The following is a 16966-nucleotide window of genomic DNA, read 5'->3' as shown; positions in this document are numbered from 1 at the left end:
TTTAATCGTAATCGATATCGAATTTTTGGGTATTTTTTAATATGAAACGCACGAGTATTTTCGCGCACATTCTTCGCGGCCACACTTACCTTGTAGTTCACGCGAGTCTGTCGCCATGTTTGGTTATTTTATTTGTTTTTAAAGCGGAGTAACACCAGACAAAGTAAAACGCTCCAAGTTTGATGTGCCGTGGAATTTCATTTGAATTAATGAAAAACAAGGATCGCGTCCGCACTCTATTGTCGTAGAATATTTTTTTGCCAGTGCAACTGCATCCAGTGAGAAAAAACAACAACAGTAATCGTTCCATTTACACAAAAATAGCCTAAAAATTCGACAGCAAAACAACAACAACAGCAGCAGCAGCAGCCGCGGCACCAATACCAACGACAACAACAACAACACTTAACTGTAAAACGCCGCAACGCTACGCAACGCAACAGAGCAAAAAGCGCTGAAAAGTGTTACACAAAGTGAAATTGCCTTTTGCGGCACACCAAATTAAGTACACGGCAACAGCAACGGCAACAGCAGCGGCAACAGTAGCAGTAGCAGCAGCAATAACAAATAACATTTTGTGCGTGTGCGTTGATTTTTGAGAGCTGCTGTAGTTGAGCAGCGAACAATTCCAATTGGAATCCACTGCTGCCTGCATCTATTGAAGGCCGACAACAACAACAACAACAAAAAACATACAAAACAAAAACAAAAACAAAAAAATGGGCGATTTTGATTTAAATGTGGACAGTCTCATACAGCGGCTGCTGGAAAGTAAGTAAAGATAAATACCTCTAGACCAATTATGCTCTGTTTATTTCCCATTCTCTTTACAACAATTCCTCCTCGTATTCTTCTCAACTTTTAATTTATAACCTTATTCTGGCTGGCTGATTGTGTGTGCGAGCGAGAGAGGATGAGGAGAGCGCCTCAAAACGATTGCATTTTCTAATTATTGCACATTGTTCGTTTAGTTTGCAACAGCGACAACAGCAACAACATCAACAACAAATGACGCACAAGCAGCCAATTACAACAACAACAACAACAAAACAAGAAGAAGCACAAGCCGCACCATAAGCGGCCTCCCCCCTTTAATTTGACTTTTGTATCAATTAATTTTAATTGATTTTCATTGCTTCTCAAATGCAACCAGCGAACCTTGTTCTTGTTTTTGTTGTTATCGTCATATCGTCATTGTTTTGCGGGGTTTTTTTTATATTTTATTTTAATTTTTTTTTTGTCAACATGCTTAACATGGCTCATTAACAATTAACAGCGGCGCTTTTTGTATGCATAACAGCGGCCTGCTAATAACATGATCGTTCAAGTCAATTCGCCGCTGTTAAGTGTGCCGTTATTTCTTGCATGCTTTTATATAATGCCCATTTGGGCCATGGCAAAATTGTTGCTTTCGCATGACGTCACCAGGCAGCGAAACAGTTGACTGTTTGCTGATAACACGATCATGAATCAGGTTAAAGAAAAAGATTATAAAAAATAAACAAATAAGTAAAAATAAGCGGAAGCGCAAAACATTTCAATCACGTGAGCGCCCGTTTTGCGCACCCTCCGCCGCTCTGCTGCACTAATAACAGAGTCGTCATTTGCACTGTTAATTGCGTTTGCATATTCGCTCTGCTGCATTTGTTATTAACATTTAGCAGTGCGACACATTCCTAAGCGCTAAATAGTTTAGTTATTCGTTGGGTGTGGTGGATAAGTGGGGAGGGGGGGGGAGAGGGGGTTGTGGTATTTGCAGCCTTCAGCTTAAGCCGATTAGCGTATGTACGCTTTGTACGCTAGGTGGCGCTTCACCAATGGATCGGTTTATTGACGATTTTGACTTGGCTGCAAAATTGCATTTGGCCACAATTTTAAACATTTGTTGTTGTTGTTGTTGTTATTGTTGTATTTGGTAACGCGTACATTTCCGCACTTTGGCTCTGACGTGGCCACCTTTAGCTAATAATGACCCCGACAAGAACTAGAAACGGAACAAAATAAATGACAGCAACAAAAAAAAAAGAAAAAAGAACAGTTTTCATGACTGATGTTTGTACGTGGGCGGACACGCCCTATGCCAAGGTCAGCTCCATGGGCTAGGTCATGCACTCTGCGAGCATGTCGCTGGCAACGGCAAAAAATATTGTCATTAATTTTAATCCTCACACTTGGTGGTGCCGAAATTTCATTTTTCAAATTGCAAATTGAAATTAAATTTTCAAGCACACTCATCAGCAGCTACTACCACTTCCTCTCAAGCCCCCCCCCCCCCCCCCCCCCCCCTCCCTTCGTCACTAACCCTATCATCGTGATAGCCACCCCCCATTTGATTATAATTTTGTAATATTTTATTTGATTTTTCTCGCCTCGCCGGGCAATCGTTTTATTCGCTCTCGGGCCTTCCGTTCGATAAGAGCGCCAGAATGCGAGTGCGGGCGAGATTTTGACCAAAATCCATCAAAAAGTCAGTCGACACAAATACATATACATACATTTAAATCATATGCGTTTGCCGTTGATAATTTGCTTGGAAATTGAGGTTAAATTAATATAATTGAGGATATATTGAGAACTTAGCTGCAATAACAGAGATCTAACATTTACTTTACTAACATGTCTATTAGGCATCTTGAGAATGTTAAGTGCGCTAAAATGTTAATGTTTAACGGTAACTAGCTCTGTACCGTCTCTGTAAATAAATTTTGGGTTTCAAAAATACCTGTTTTTTTGAACAAATAAGCCTTAAGTTTAAAAAACTAAAACAAAAAATAATAATTATAATTATAATTCAATTGAAGAGTCAATTTCGGTAACCCCCTTCAGCCAATTGACGGCAGCTCTCCTCTGCAGCTCGCCTGTAGCCAAGCCGTACCCCAAAAAGCCTGCCCTACCACACGCCCACCCTCTTCGGTCCATATAATGCCCCATTTTAAGTTTATACCCAAGTTTATATTGCTGTACTTAATCTATAATTCTATATACATATATATATATAAATATACATGCATACATATGTATGTATGATCTATGTCTACAAATGTAAATATATATGTATGTGTGTGTGTGTCCATGAAAGATTTCAAAAAACAAAAAGAGGCCGAGGAGCATGCACAGAAGCTGCTCATTGCTCAACAATTGGCCGCTTCTGGCAGCGGCAGCGGCAGCGGCGGCGGCGGCGGCGTCTCTGCCTCGAGCTCGGCTGCCTGTTTAGTGGGCGGCGGCACGCCCAACAGTGCTGCCTGCAGCGGGGCAACGGCTAACGATCCGCTGGACGAGCTCACCGAACAGCAGCGCCGCATGCTGCAGCAGTACTCGATATCGCCGCCCAGCGAGACAATTATATCGGCTGATGGGGATCAAATAACGGTGCATCATCCGCGCGAGGAGCCAAAGAAATCCAGATTGAAATTGCGCGATTTCTTCGTTGCCGAATTTGGTATTATATTATGTTGATGATATTTGATATAATTTCTCTCAGCAAGCTAAATTCACAAACATCAGCTCTCTCTCTCTCTCTCTCTCTCTCTCTCACAAGTATCGCTCGCTCGCTAGCTCGCTCTGTCTGTCCCTCTCTGTCGCTGTCTCGGTCAACGTGTGTGCAAGTACAGTGAACGCTCTACGAACGTACCCTACATTTTATTCCTTAGTTTCTGGAAATTGAAAGCGAAATTAGAAAAGATTTCCTTTGACGCAGGAAACCGGAAACCGTTTGCGTCCGCTCAAGCGAGCTTTCACTGTACATTGCCAGTCTCTTTGTGGCCACAATCCGCACCCTTTGCTTTTGCTCCAAATAGTTAGCTAACAATTGACATTTGCTATTTTCACCCATTTGGCATTTCAACCTTTGTGGCTAATCCTTTCATTACGTTCTTGGGCACAAAACAACAACAACAACAACAACAACAACAGCACAAACAGCAGCAAAAGTATGCAAAATAGTTTCTGTTATCTAACTTCTACGTTTACAGACAAGGGAATTGAAAAACAAAAAAAATAGTTGAGCCGCTTGGCAGAAAATGAAATATGTAGCTTGGATTCAATTCAAATGAATTCCACTTTATCACAACTCGCATACGCATATGAAGGAAATTATTTCTGGCGCTTACCTTACCCTCTTCTCAGAGAGCATTTAAATTCCGTATTCGTAAACATTGTGACTAAAAATAGCTTAGAAAGCCATAAATGCATTCTACAAAAGTTTCAACAATTTTAAAACTCATTTGTGTATCTTTCAAATTAAAAATTTTTTGAAAAACATGTTTTCGAATTGCGATAAAAATAAGTTGACAATCAAAAATGCTAAATGCAATTTTAATTATTTAATTTCAGGACAATTCCTATTTATGCAAATACTCAGATTCGAGCAACAACAGAATTGAAGTTGAAGCACAGTTTTAACAGTTTTCTGCTAAATGCCAGCATTTTTAACAGAACTGTTAAGAGATGCATACTTAACAGCTAAGTCTGGCTTAGATTAAATATGGCATAAATATTTTAGTTAGTATTAGTAATTAACTAATAAATATGAATCTATTTTGAACCTATTTTGATCAAGTGTTAAACAAAACATAACATTTACATCGCTGTTAAATGCTTAGCGAACTTCTGTTAACTTTAACATAACTCGACTTTACAGCTGCATACAATAAACCCTTGTACACTTTGTTTTGTAGCTCACTTTACATTCGAGTGTTGCTTATTGTTGCTCTACCCTTTCGCACTCTTTGCATTGTCATTGCCATGCCCATTTATTGTGTGTGTCTGCTGCTTTCTGACATTTGTGGTTAGCTTCCCGAACCCACAAAAAATCAACCCCCCAAATAATATGATTGTAATTGTTTTCACACGCCAGATTTGCAAATGTCAAATAAATTCTGGCATATTATGCACTCTGAACTGAGGGGTAGCACTGCTAATACATAACATTTACATGGATGATGTGTTGTGCTTGTCTCTCACTCACTCTCTCTGTGTGTGTGTGTGTGTGAAAGTAGTTGATTGTGACACGCGACTGTCACCCAGCTACTCGTGCCCCGCTTCTCTGCTGCCTTAGCGGCCAAAAAACAATAATCGTAAACTATCTCGAAATTGATTGGCGTTGAGTGTGCAAAAATTTGCCATAGACATGAAAACGGAAACAGTCGCCGAATGAAATTTGGCATTCGGTAATCTGCTGCTCGCTGTTTGCTATTGTTTATATTTTTATTTGATTTTTTATTTTCATTTTCATTTGCATTTTCATTTTTATAGTAGACGCTTCTCTTGTCGTGTGCAAACAAGTTCATTCACGTGATTCGATGGCAATCTCCACCCTCAGCTCAGGCCCGCTTCACCCACTGCCAAAATAATAATAATAAAAAACCATTTAGCTAATCAGTCGCACAGAGCGCAGAACTCAATGAAGGTTACGTAGCGCCCCAGCAATCCACATTTGCATAATTTTCGTGCCAAAGTTATCGCTTTAAATGACTTTTACACCATGTAACAGAATTTTGAAAAAATGTTCCCCTTCCTAGTTGTATAGCTATAGTAAATAAATCGTCTGAAAAATAGTTCTTCAAAGCATTTCGATAAACGTAATGTTAACATCCAAATTTAATCATCGAAGACATATTAACTTTTGACTGGAGTGACAATTTCAAAATATATTAAAGTATCGATAACATCTAAACTATTGATTGTGGTTATATTATGTAATTTGAAGTAGTCTTATCGAAACATATTAATTAAAATATCTATATATAATCGATTTAACAAATTAAATCAAATATTTTGAATATAATTATTATAAATCATTAAAATGTGACAAGGATTCTTATACCAGCTGCAGGCGTTAATATGAGTTATCGAAAAACGCATATATGTATATCGATATCACTGAATCTTCAAAAACTATTGATTTTCGCATATTTATTGAGACATACCGATGCATCACATTAAATCGATAACATATTTAATATAAAGTATCGATATCTTGAATAACTATTGACATTCGCATAGTTATCGGAAAAATACCGTCGCACCTAAGTACATCGATATCAAATTATCGATATATTTAATCTTAATTGAAGCGATTGCCTTTGTTTGCTTTTCTTTAGCGCAACTAAGATATTGAATATTTTTTGAAACTTTTTGAAACAGGTCTTCATCCATTTTTCACTAACAATTATATTCGATAGTCAATGATCAGTTAACAAGCAGAACGTTCCATCATCGCCCAAAGTTATCTAAGAGGCTCTTGAACATGTCCGACAAGTTGACTTTGCTCATGCTGATAAGATATACACATCGTATATACATACATAATGATAAACTTGAAGTAACAATGGAAACGCTTGTAACTATTTTCGTTTGTTCGAATGTGCAAATTTATTTGCAACGTTGATTGCGCAGTGTTATCGATTGTGTCTACCTTGGAGGACTCAGTTCCAGTTCCAGTTCCGATTCCAATTCCAATTCCATTTCCATTTCCATTTCCATTTCCATTTCCATTTCCATGTCCATCTACGCGACCATTTCCACATTTCGCTTGATTTCGTTTCGTGCTCAAATATCCTTCGTTATTTTTTGATGCATTTCTAATGTTTGCATAATGTTTGTATAATTGAGTTGGTTGACTTTCTGTCATTGTTGCCGTTGTTATTGTTGTCGTCGATGTCGCCAGAGACCCATGCCATATGTTATAGTTGTTGTTCTCGTTGTTGTCGTTTTTGCCGGGGGCATCTTTCAAGTCTGTTCGCGCTGATTGAAAATAGAATTTGAATTTGAATGTCATAACCTTCACTTGAGTCCCATCTATTAGACTGAGAACAAAAAATAATAATAATAGAATGTAATAATAATAATAAAACGAATATCATTAGATGCTTCAAATTGCCAGCGGCTCGACTTATTGCGTGCGGCTTTTGCAACGGCCAACGGGAAGTGGAAATCCAAAATTGTTCGTCGTTTTATTATGTGGGTGGTAGCACACCCCCCCCCCCCCCCCCCACCATTTCCTCGTATTTTCCGCTAATGCCTTGGCATTTCGTTTAAGTATTTTTTGATTAGCTTTCTGCCATTGACTTTATCATGGCGTGAGCGCAGGCAGAATTGTTGATGGTTTCTTGCCTAATTGTGAATGGATCCAGGGGCTTGGAGAAATTACTTATTGCCTTTAAAATGGAAAGTTCTCAATGTGATTGAGGCACGAATAAATAACTGAATCAGCATTAGAAATTGTTTGATAGTATTAGGATTTGATAGAAACAAAACTAAAGACAATAAACTGTGTAGACGAGGATAGTATATTGAACAATTGAGTGTACTTTCGTCGAGCGTGCTTGGTCATATCTCTTGAAATTGCAGTTCATTCTTTTCCTAATGGAAACACAGCATAAGTCCCTTGAGCCTTGTATTTAGAAGTTAATTATAACAATGGCATGCTGGCATAACCACACAAAGTAGAACATTTAGAAGCTTCTGTCTGCATACACAAATTAAAGAGCCATTCTAGATTGTGGCCTCCAGCCAGGATGGACGTTCGGATGTTGGGCCGCAATTTAAAGTGCCTGGCATCGATGCAATAACTAGAGTGCTTCGGCTTCGAACGAAATGGCTTTCTGGGAAAGCAGCTTTTGATTGCTGTTGCTTGCTGACCTTTCGTTTGAATATTGCATTCCTGGAATTCCCTGGCCAATCTGAAAAGCTCTTGTGCTGTGCTCTTGTTGTCTGTTAGTCTCTCTCGTCTCTCTTTATTATCTTAACTTAATGTTGCTTGAATTGAAATATCAGAGTCTTTCGAGTCAATTAAAGCATTTGTCAAGCTTGTCAGCCATCAACAGAGGCAACAACAACAACAACAACCACAACAACAACAACTAAAAGAAAGAAAACTGCAATCATATTATGACAAGTGGCTAACGAAAAGCCAACACAACCGCAAAGTCTGTTCATTAAATAAGAGCACGCTTCATGCATGCTTAAGCAACCCACAAACAAACAAAAGAAGAAACTGAAAAAATACAAAAATAAAACGAAAAACACAACAATACAAGCAAAATGTACATAAAACCCCCGGAGAGAACTGAACCCGAACCCCAAACCCGAACCCCAAACCCAAATCTAAACCCAAAACTCACAGCTCTAACGGAATGACGTGAAGAGTAACATACAACGAGCAGTTACAGTAACAGCTACTGCCCGTTGCTAATAAACAACTGCAAGTGCCCAATACCCTGTACAAAGTTGGCTTTCAATCGGGTCGGTGGAGCTATGCATATATGTACATACCATGTGTTTCCTACAGCGTGAAGGCAAAGGCAACTTCTGCACTCGTGCTATATAACAATCGATTGTAAACCTATGGATATTATCGATTAAATACTTATAGCTTATATATGTATCGATAACAGATTCATTGACCATATAGATGCCTGATTTATTGGCTACTTCTTTTCTAGAAAGCACCCGGTTACATAACTAAAGATATAATCGATTAACTGCTAGTTGCTTATATGTATATCGATAACAGACTTATCGATTATACAGAAGCTTGAAATAATGGTGACTTCCTTTGCTCTGTCTTAAACTATATACCAATCGATTATGGGCATTATCGATTAAATACTTATTGCTTGCATATATGTGTCGATATCAGATTCATCGATAATATAGATGCCTGATTATGGCCAACTTCTTGCTTTGAAATGTTTCGATTACAGATTTATCGAAATGGTAGACGACATTTTTTTGAACTGTCTTAAAGCAATCGATTACAAATGTATACAACAAATATAATATGAACATTTGATAGATATTATCGTTAAAATAGCTGCCTATCATATGTATATATATCGATAACAAACTTATCGATGCTATAGATGCTAGATTTATTGATTATTTAATGAACGACATTTTTATCGCCAATTATTGTATCGAGCTCTTAGAACTAGCTACAGTAAAAACTTTCCCTCAAGACGACATTCATTTTCTTCCCTGACAGGGAGTATCTGCCTACGCTTTGCTGTCCATCCGACAGAGTTTTAATTGTATTTCAAAAAAAGTAAATCTAAAACAATTACAGGGTATATTTCGTGTCGCATACGCTCGCACTGACTGGCAACTCACTTGCTTAATTATCATTTCGCCAACAAAATTCAAGTGGATTTTGTGCGGGCGGGCTGCTGCAAGGGGGCGTGGATCGCTGCCTCATTTATATGCGATGTTACACGATATGACACTATAATTTACACCAGTGGACAAGCCAAGTGCCACGCCCAACGCCTATAACGCCTATAGCCTGGAGCCCTTGTTGTTGTTGTTGTTGTTGTTGTTGTTTATTCGTAACACACATCTTTAAGTTGGCTTTGCTTTTGTACTTTGTCACATTGCGTGCACTTGGCAAATAAAACTGAGTGAGATGTACGAAAAAAAAAAAAAAACAACATAAAAAGTTGTTGTGGCTAATGACAAGTGTGTGTGAGTGTGCGGGTGTGTTGCCAAAAGGATACTTGAGGGCTTAGCGCCACGGTCGACCAATTTTGAAGGTCGCAACTTTGACGAGGCCAACGACAAGCGACAACCGACAAGCGACAAGCGACAAACGACAGCCAATGTCGACCCACCGACCGCCTGACCATTTGACCCCAAATATGTAATTCTTTGAGCAACACACCCAGCTCGCACACACACATCCAGCTTAATACCACATTTGACCTTTTGACTTAGTTTTTCTTACTTTTTTCGCTTCATTTTTTTCCATTTCGTTTTACTTAGCAAGTACTTTACTTTTCGCAGCGACTGTCGTTGCCGTGGGTCAGTTAGTTAAAGCTAATTTTAGGGCTATTCCCAACTGATGTTATTAGGCCTTAATCGGATGGGCGGCAGCATGGCTTCAGCCTGATTGTATTTATGAGTTGGCCATGCTGCAGATATATTGTAATTACAGGGTATTTCAGGCAGTCGTTGGTCAAACCTATCCTACTACACAGTATATATTCTGAAAAGCAAGAAAAACTACATTCAATAGGTTCATCGAACACCTTTAAGAGATTATATTTAAATCGTAATTTGCCAGTTTATCCTTGCGGATCTTGAGTACAGGGTGCGCAGGGTATATTACCTAGAAGCATATGGTAAATATTTTTTCAAATTAAGATTTATTATTGTTAAATTCATTATAATTTCAATCAATATTAATATAAATAATTTACTAACAAATACTTATTGTTAAGGAATGGAATTCTCGTATCAAATCGAATGGAATGTCTATCTGTATGAATATAGATTCCCATATCTATTGGAATGTGTGATAAATGATCTATTAATAATACAATAAATATATCGAAATCTTCGAATATGATTCCGAGCTGCTATTGGACCATGAACGTGTATCAGGCAGTCGGTAGCACCCGATGGCCATATTCTTCTTCTTTCATGTTCTTTTTCATTTTACTTGGTCTCTTCGGTGGTCGAAAATTGATGTGCGAAGTGGCGCCCTCTGTTGAGCCCGGGGGTCAGCTAAAATACGAGAAGATTTTGTGGCCAAAAAAAAAAAAAAGTGCTTCGCAACTGCCAGAGACTGCGGCAACAGCAGCAGCTATAACTAAAAGTGCTTTCGACTAGCAGATACCCTAAACGTACACACACGCAAACAAGCCTCAGTCCGTGCATGGGAAATGCGTTCTCGACTAACTTCGGTGCTTGTTGTCCGATCTTAATGAAATTTTGTGTGCTTAAGCTATGGCAGGTAAAGTTGTGTATATGCCAAAACGCCAGGATGTCTCTAGTGCGCTGTTTTTTTTATATGTGGGCAATCGTGTATACGTAAATTGACTCAAGCTATCAGATGAATAAGGGTATAACAAGAGCTGGCAACGCCAACGCCAAAACCAACGCTCTTAACGCCTTTGTGCCTTTGACGTCACAGGCCAAGTTCAGAGTGTGTGTGTGTGTGTGTGTGGGTGTGGGTGTGCGTCTGTGTTTGCCATGATTTATGGTGCACTCGCACACACGCACACACTGCAATTGGCCGTTACGTGTAACGTGTTCATTTGAAAGGAAGCATACTCTCCCCTCCCCTCGCACGTCGCTGCACGCTGCACGCTGCTTCCCTTGGCCCCATCGCCTTTTTGGCCAGTTCTTTCCATTCCTAATTGCTGACATGCCAAGCTCTGCTATTTGCCCATTGCCTGTCGCCCGTTGCATACTTTAGTGCGCATGCAATTTTAATGCCCCATCGTCGTCGCCGTCGCCGTCGTCGTCGTCGTCGTCGTCGTTGTCGCCATCATGTCCTGCCGCAGCCCCAAACACCGTGCCCAGTTCCGCGTCCCGTTTCGCAATTGCAAATTTCATGAGCAGCAGCAAAAATATAAATCAACAAAGTTGCCTTCAAGCAAACCAGTGCCAACCAGTGCAGCGCGTGTGTCCCAGGGAATCGGTAAGTGAGTAGCTGCTGCTCCATTGGGGCCAGGCTGCTGCAGGATGTGCCGGGAAGTGGGCGGCGGTGGGCGGCGGTGGGCGGCGGTGGGCGGCGGTGGGCGTCATTTGGGGCTAGCTGGAACTGTCGCCGACTGCTGCATAAAACATGGCATGGCCCGCTTTTTCCATCGATGAATGGCTTTTCACTTCTTCATTGCTTTTTTTGTTCTAGTTGTTTGTGCCTTGCAACAGTTTTAACTCTAAGCTGCTTACGCAAAAACTTAACTAAAGTACAAATTGGGCTTCCTAATTGCATTTTTTTTGTTTTATTCCGCACAACTGTTGGCAACTGTTGCGATCTGTCCATAGAACTATATTCATTTATAGTTTGACAAATTTCATCTAGAGTTCCACTTTGTAGAGCAAAACAAACACAATCCTCAGACGAATGCAGGTGGTTGATTAAATAATAATTGTTTAAATAATCAGACTTAAGCTAATGTGCAATTAATGCAATCTCTTATCATATTCCTATTCTTTGCTGGTTCGGACCACAATGAGCCCAGTTCTTGGTTCAAATTGTGTATTGTGTTCTAATTTCAAAACATTAAAGCTATTACATTTTTAATGCTACTTCTAATGAAAATATTTCATATACAAGATGCGGTCAAAACTTGAGATAAATGTAAATAGATAGAGACAATGCCTTGGGCCCGATATATTTATAAATCATTTTGGAATAAAAATAAATTGTGGTTCGCGTTTTGATTAGGTTCTTTTTCTTTGGGCTTCTGGCTTGTTTTGGTTGCAAGTAAAACAAAAATTGGAGTTTTCTTATTTCCCTCTGCAGTTGCCCTTTTCCAGCAGCTTATCCCTAGCTTAAAGTTAGTTAAATCTTTATATATACATACCTAGCTTTAATCATACAATTTTCGTTTTTTCTTTGTTCACCCAAGTGTTGAGTATTCTTCGTATAAACTATTCCTAAAAGAGCTGCAAGTTAATTAACTATATGCATTTTCTGTTTTGCCAGTTTTCCCTTTAACTAGTTAGTATTGAGTATTCTTCGTATAAACTATTCCTAAAAGAGCTGCAAGTTAATTAACTATATGCATTTTAACATTTGCAAACTCTGTTTTGCCAGTTTTCCCTTTAACTAGTTAGGTCTTGGCCGTTTTGTTTTTAGCTCGAAGTTAGTAGAGCTTTTAGTCTTTGGGTCTTCCGACGAAAATGTGAAAATTGCTTATTCTTTCGTTACCGGGCAAGAATCTTGTTCCCTTAAATATTAGCTTAAGGATTATGGAAGTATCTTGAACTTCTAGTTGCGAAAGTATCTGCATTCGTACATCAGAAGATGCTCATGTGTATTTAACTTTAAGTTTTTATCAAACTCAAATCAAATCGAAATCAGGCACAGACCAAACCCCCAAAACGACCTTGTCTCCCATTAGAAACTGTCTGTAAAACTGTTCCAAGCAACTGACCAACTGTGTTTCTCTCGTCTTCACAGCTGCCCTACCTTGACGCCCGCCCCACTTTCGTGCCCCTGCAGCCCCTTTAGCGCACGTGGCCCAAATGGCTTTCTTTTTATACCCTGTGAACCCATTGAAAATGGATAAAAGGGGTATTTGTGTATTTGTGCAAATGTATGTAACAGGCAGAAGGAAGCATTTCCGACCCCATAAAGTACATATATTCTTGATCAGCATCAACAGCCGAGGCGATCTAGCCATGTCCGTCTGTCTGTCCGTCTGTCCGTATGTATGAACGCAAGGATCTCAGAACCTATAAGAGCTAGAGACTTGAAATTTTAGCTGTAGGTTCTCCTAGTCCCCGCGCAGATCGAGTTTGTTTCCGATAGTCGATAACTTGCTCCTTTTCCAATCGTTATCGAAATCCTGTTATTTGAGCAATTTCGGCAAATAATATGAGCTAGAGTTAGCAAACTTGACATGTAGCTTCTAGAATAGTATATATACACATATATCAAGTATCTTTCATTTTATATCTATCGCCTGTCGGAAGAAGAGGGTTCAGGGTATCCCCTAGTCGGGAGCTCCCGACTAGAACCTCTTACTGGTTTCTGTTATGTTGTTGTTTTTGTTTTTTTTTTTTTTTTTTTTTTTTGGCAACATTTGAGGCATATTTTGGGGCATATTTTTAAAACGAGCTTCGCCAGCAGACGGCAGCCCAATGAAGGGAATGCAACAAAATGTAAAAAGAATAGGCAAAAGCATGAAGGTAACACCTTGACCTTTGGCACAGCCCATGAATTTAGGTAAAGGTGCAGCCGGTGGGCGTGGCCCATGCGCCGTACGCCTCCAACCGACACGTAATAGCTTCCTGTGAGACGGGCGGGCAAGTGCTGCGGCTGGTTGCCACACTGAAAAACTTGCTGCTGCAGTAAAGGGAAAAGGTGGCAGGTTATTTAAAGGCGCGCGCGTTGTTGAAACTTTTGCAACACCTGACCCAAGCACAAAGCGTTTGCATTTGCTGTTGTAGCTGTTGTTGTTGTTGCTGTTGTTGTACAACACACTTTTATAATGGTGCAAAAAACAATAGAACCCAGAGAATAAATGAGCGCAAAGAAATTCGTATTGTAAGCAGTTAATGTCGACGTCATCGCAAGTCCAAACAAACATTGTGCGATTAGGTTATATCGGTTTTTATATAAGGTTTGCAATCGAAAACATTTCGATTCGTCTACTTTGTGCGGCTACTGATAAAAGGAATATAGAATAAAAACCCCCTGAAAATTATTGTTGATAGTTGAAATTCTTATTGAGAAAGCTTGCATTGATTTAGTGTCAAGTTTTTGACCCTAGGCTGGGAAAGTCTCAGCCTACTCTAAAACGTGCTCTGGTATTTCGTCTCTTCTCTCAAATGTCCCTCTGGGCAGCTTCTGACTATCCACGGAATGGAATTTGACTGTCATGTCCAGACATTCCCCGGCTCGTTTCTTTGATTATCACATGACGAACTGGCGATATCAATTCGAACAGAAGGTAAACTTCTATGAGGGATCCCTCACCTCGAGGGAACCTTGATTCTAGGTTCAGCTATATCAGGCTCAAGTATTCACAATTTGGGGAACTGAGTTTTTAGAGTGCCAGACATTAATATCAAATATGATCTTCACATTCTATTCTATATCGACGTTTGTGCCCATTTTTGTATCCATTCTTGCACTGACAACATTTCTTGATAATAAGATGAAATCTGAAAGGAATTACTCTCAATAGATGTATAGACCCACGATTTTCTAGCCAATTAAATCAACAAATCATAATCAGTATTATTATAAATGTTTGCATTTGTAAGGTATTTACAAGTTGTGTTGTTGGCCATAAGCTTTCTATTTACTGTGTTTGTGGTTTTGTAAATAATATGTATATAGAGAGTGAGCTGGCAAAGTGATTATTGTTGCAAGTGCCATTGTTATTGTTGTTGTTGTTGTTATTGTTGTTGTTGCTGTTCATGACACGGATTTTTAACCCATTGCGAGCGATGTGGCACAGCGGCTTTTACGGTGTTAAGTTCAAAGTGAAGTTTGATCCGAGTCCACAATTCCCCCCCTAATCCGAGTGGCAAACAATGTTTAGGGTTAATGCGAAGAGCAGCACAAGAATCGACAAGAAAAACAGCGAAAAACAGCAAAAAAAAACAACATTCAAGGTAAAATTTAAATAAAATCGAAAATTACGTCAATAGGCAGGCTATGGTACGGTACGGACTAGGCAGACGGACGTACGGACGGAGACGCAATGGGACACAAAGTCCACAGCGATGACGAGGGCATTGCCAGTGTGCGATGAAAGGTGTTTAGGGTGAGGGGCTGGTGGTGGACGAGCGTAGCGGGACAAGGCCTCTTGCGTTATTTTTAATTAACAAATAGGCCAGGCAAATATTTAAACAAATGCAACCGACTACGCACCTGATGAAACTTTCAAAGTGGCCCGTGCATTTGGAGTGGGTTGAAAATGAAATGAAGAGAGCTCAACTTTATACACTAACCGAAATTCCAAATAGAATATACAAAAATATTAAGTTCTTGTTTCTGGGCAGTCGTAGCATTATTATACCCTGAACCCATTAAAAATGGTTAAAAAAGGGTATAATGTATTTGTGCAAGTGTATGTAACAGGCAAAAGGAAGCATCTCTGACCCCATAAAGTATATATATTGTTGATCAGCATCAACAGCCGAGTCGATCTAGCCATGTCCGTCTGTCTGTCCGTCCGTATGTATGAACGCAAGGTGTTTCCGATATTCGATAACTTGCCCCGTTTCCAAGTAATCGATAAAAATCGATATCGAAATCCTGTTATTTGAGCAATTTCGGCAAATAATATGAGCTAGAGTCTCCAAACTTGACATGTAGCTTCTAGAATTGTATATATGTACATATATGTGTATATCAAGTATCTTTCATTTATACATATCGCCTGTTGGAAGAAGAGGGTTCAGGGTATCCCCTAGTCGGGAGCTCCTACTTGTATTTAATGTTATGTTCATTTTATAACTCTGAAGCTGCTCCAGGCATATTTCAAGTATATTATGGCGCAGCTTTTGTAGCACAGAATTCTATTTTAAGACTTTCGTTGAAAGCCTCGTAGAAAGAATTAACTGGAAATTGCTGAGACATTTTGCTGATTTTTAGAAAATATGGTAACGCCTTTCTAAGAAATGTGGCAAGCTTGTTAGGCTGTGCTGCCTGGCACCCAAGTGCTTCGGTTTCACATGAATTACAAATTGAATATGTTTACATATGAATTGTTGAGGAGCTTTAGCAAGAATGCACTTGAGTTCTTTAAATGTTCAAACATTAAAACTCACATAGGTTGTTGTTCATATCCAGAAACTATATGGCAACGCTTGGCAAACTTAAGCTACTAATACATTTTAACTCGCTGAGAAAGATATGGTAAGATATTTCTATCAAATATGGTAGAGTAATGCTCTCTTTTTATATTTTTAAGAGATATGGCAGCGCTACTGCAGAATATTAGTAGTAGTAAACAACAACAATGTTGATTAACACTGAAAAACATTTATTGCCATATGGCAGCTCTACTGCATGAAAGAGATGACAAGCTCACCAAGTACATATTCCATTCGGCTTTTATCTATAAATCCCTCGCATACTAAATCACTCGAAAACATATTCAATATAACTGAATGTACTCAATTCACACTCACTCGAATGCATTCGCCTCATAAGGATATGGCAACATTGCTGCAGAAAATGTGTGAGAAGGTATTCTTTTTATACTCTAACTATGGTATTACTCATTTCATATTTTTTGGGATATGAATACAAAACGAATGTTGCCTCACGCATTCGCATTCATTTGTTCAATAATTTAAATTATCAACTTAGCTATAGATAAACTATATTATAAGCATGACAAATGGCTTAAATGACAATTCGAATGGATCCAAAAGTAGAACTCGCTAGACATCGTTAAAGCCTCGTTGGCCTCGTAAACATGGGAATGGAAATATATGCTTATATATATTTAAGGTCGTTGCTGTTGTTGTTTGTCTGTTTTTCAATGATTGC

The 16966-nt window shown here is 39.1% G+C and overlaps 1 protein-coding gene across 2 annotated transcripts in view; it reads left to right on the top strand.

Annotated features, from left to right (window-relative positions):
- Positions 1–88: 88 nt before the first annotated feature.
- Positions 89–16966, top strand: part of flw (flapwing) — a 33339-nt gene continuing 16461 nt past the window's right edge. The window contains exon 1 of one of the 2 annotated variants that reach the window (XM_064680263.1): positions 89–771. In XM_064680263.1, coding sequence (XP_064536333.1) covers positions 720–771 — 52 coding nt within the window. In that variant the 5' untranslated portion in view covers positions 89–719. Of the gene's footprint in view, positions 772–3285; positions 3440–16966 lie in introns of those variants that run through there. The other variant, XM_064680262.1, reaches the window with a different exon arrangement.

Source organism: Drosophila montana, unplaced genomic scaffold, assembly GCF_035044405.1.
Source record: "Drosophila montana isolate Dmon_TW-CO22-7 unplaced genomic scaffold, ASM3504440v1 contig_2106_1, whole genome shotgun sequence".
NCBI classification, from domain to species: domain Eukaryota; kingdom Metazoa; phylum Arthropoda; class Insecta; order Diptera; family Drosophilidae; genus Drosophila; species Drosophila montana.
The sequence above is the reverse complement of the archived record's forward strand: the minus strand, read 5'-3'. Positions and strand labels throughout refer to the sequence as shown.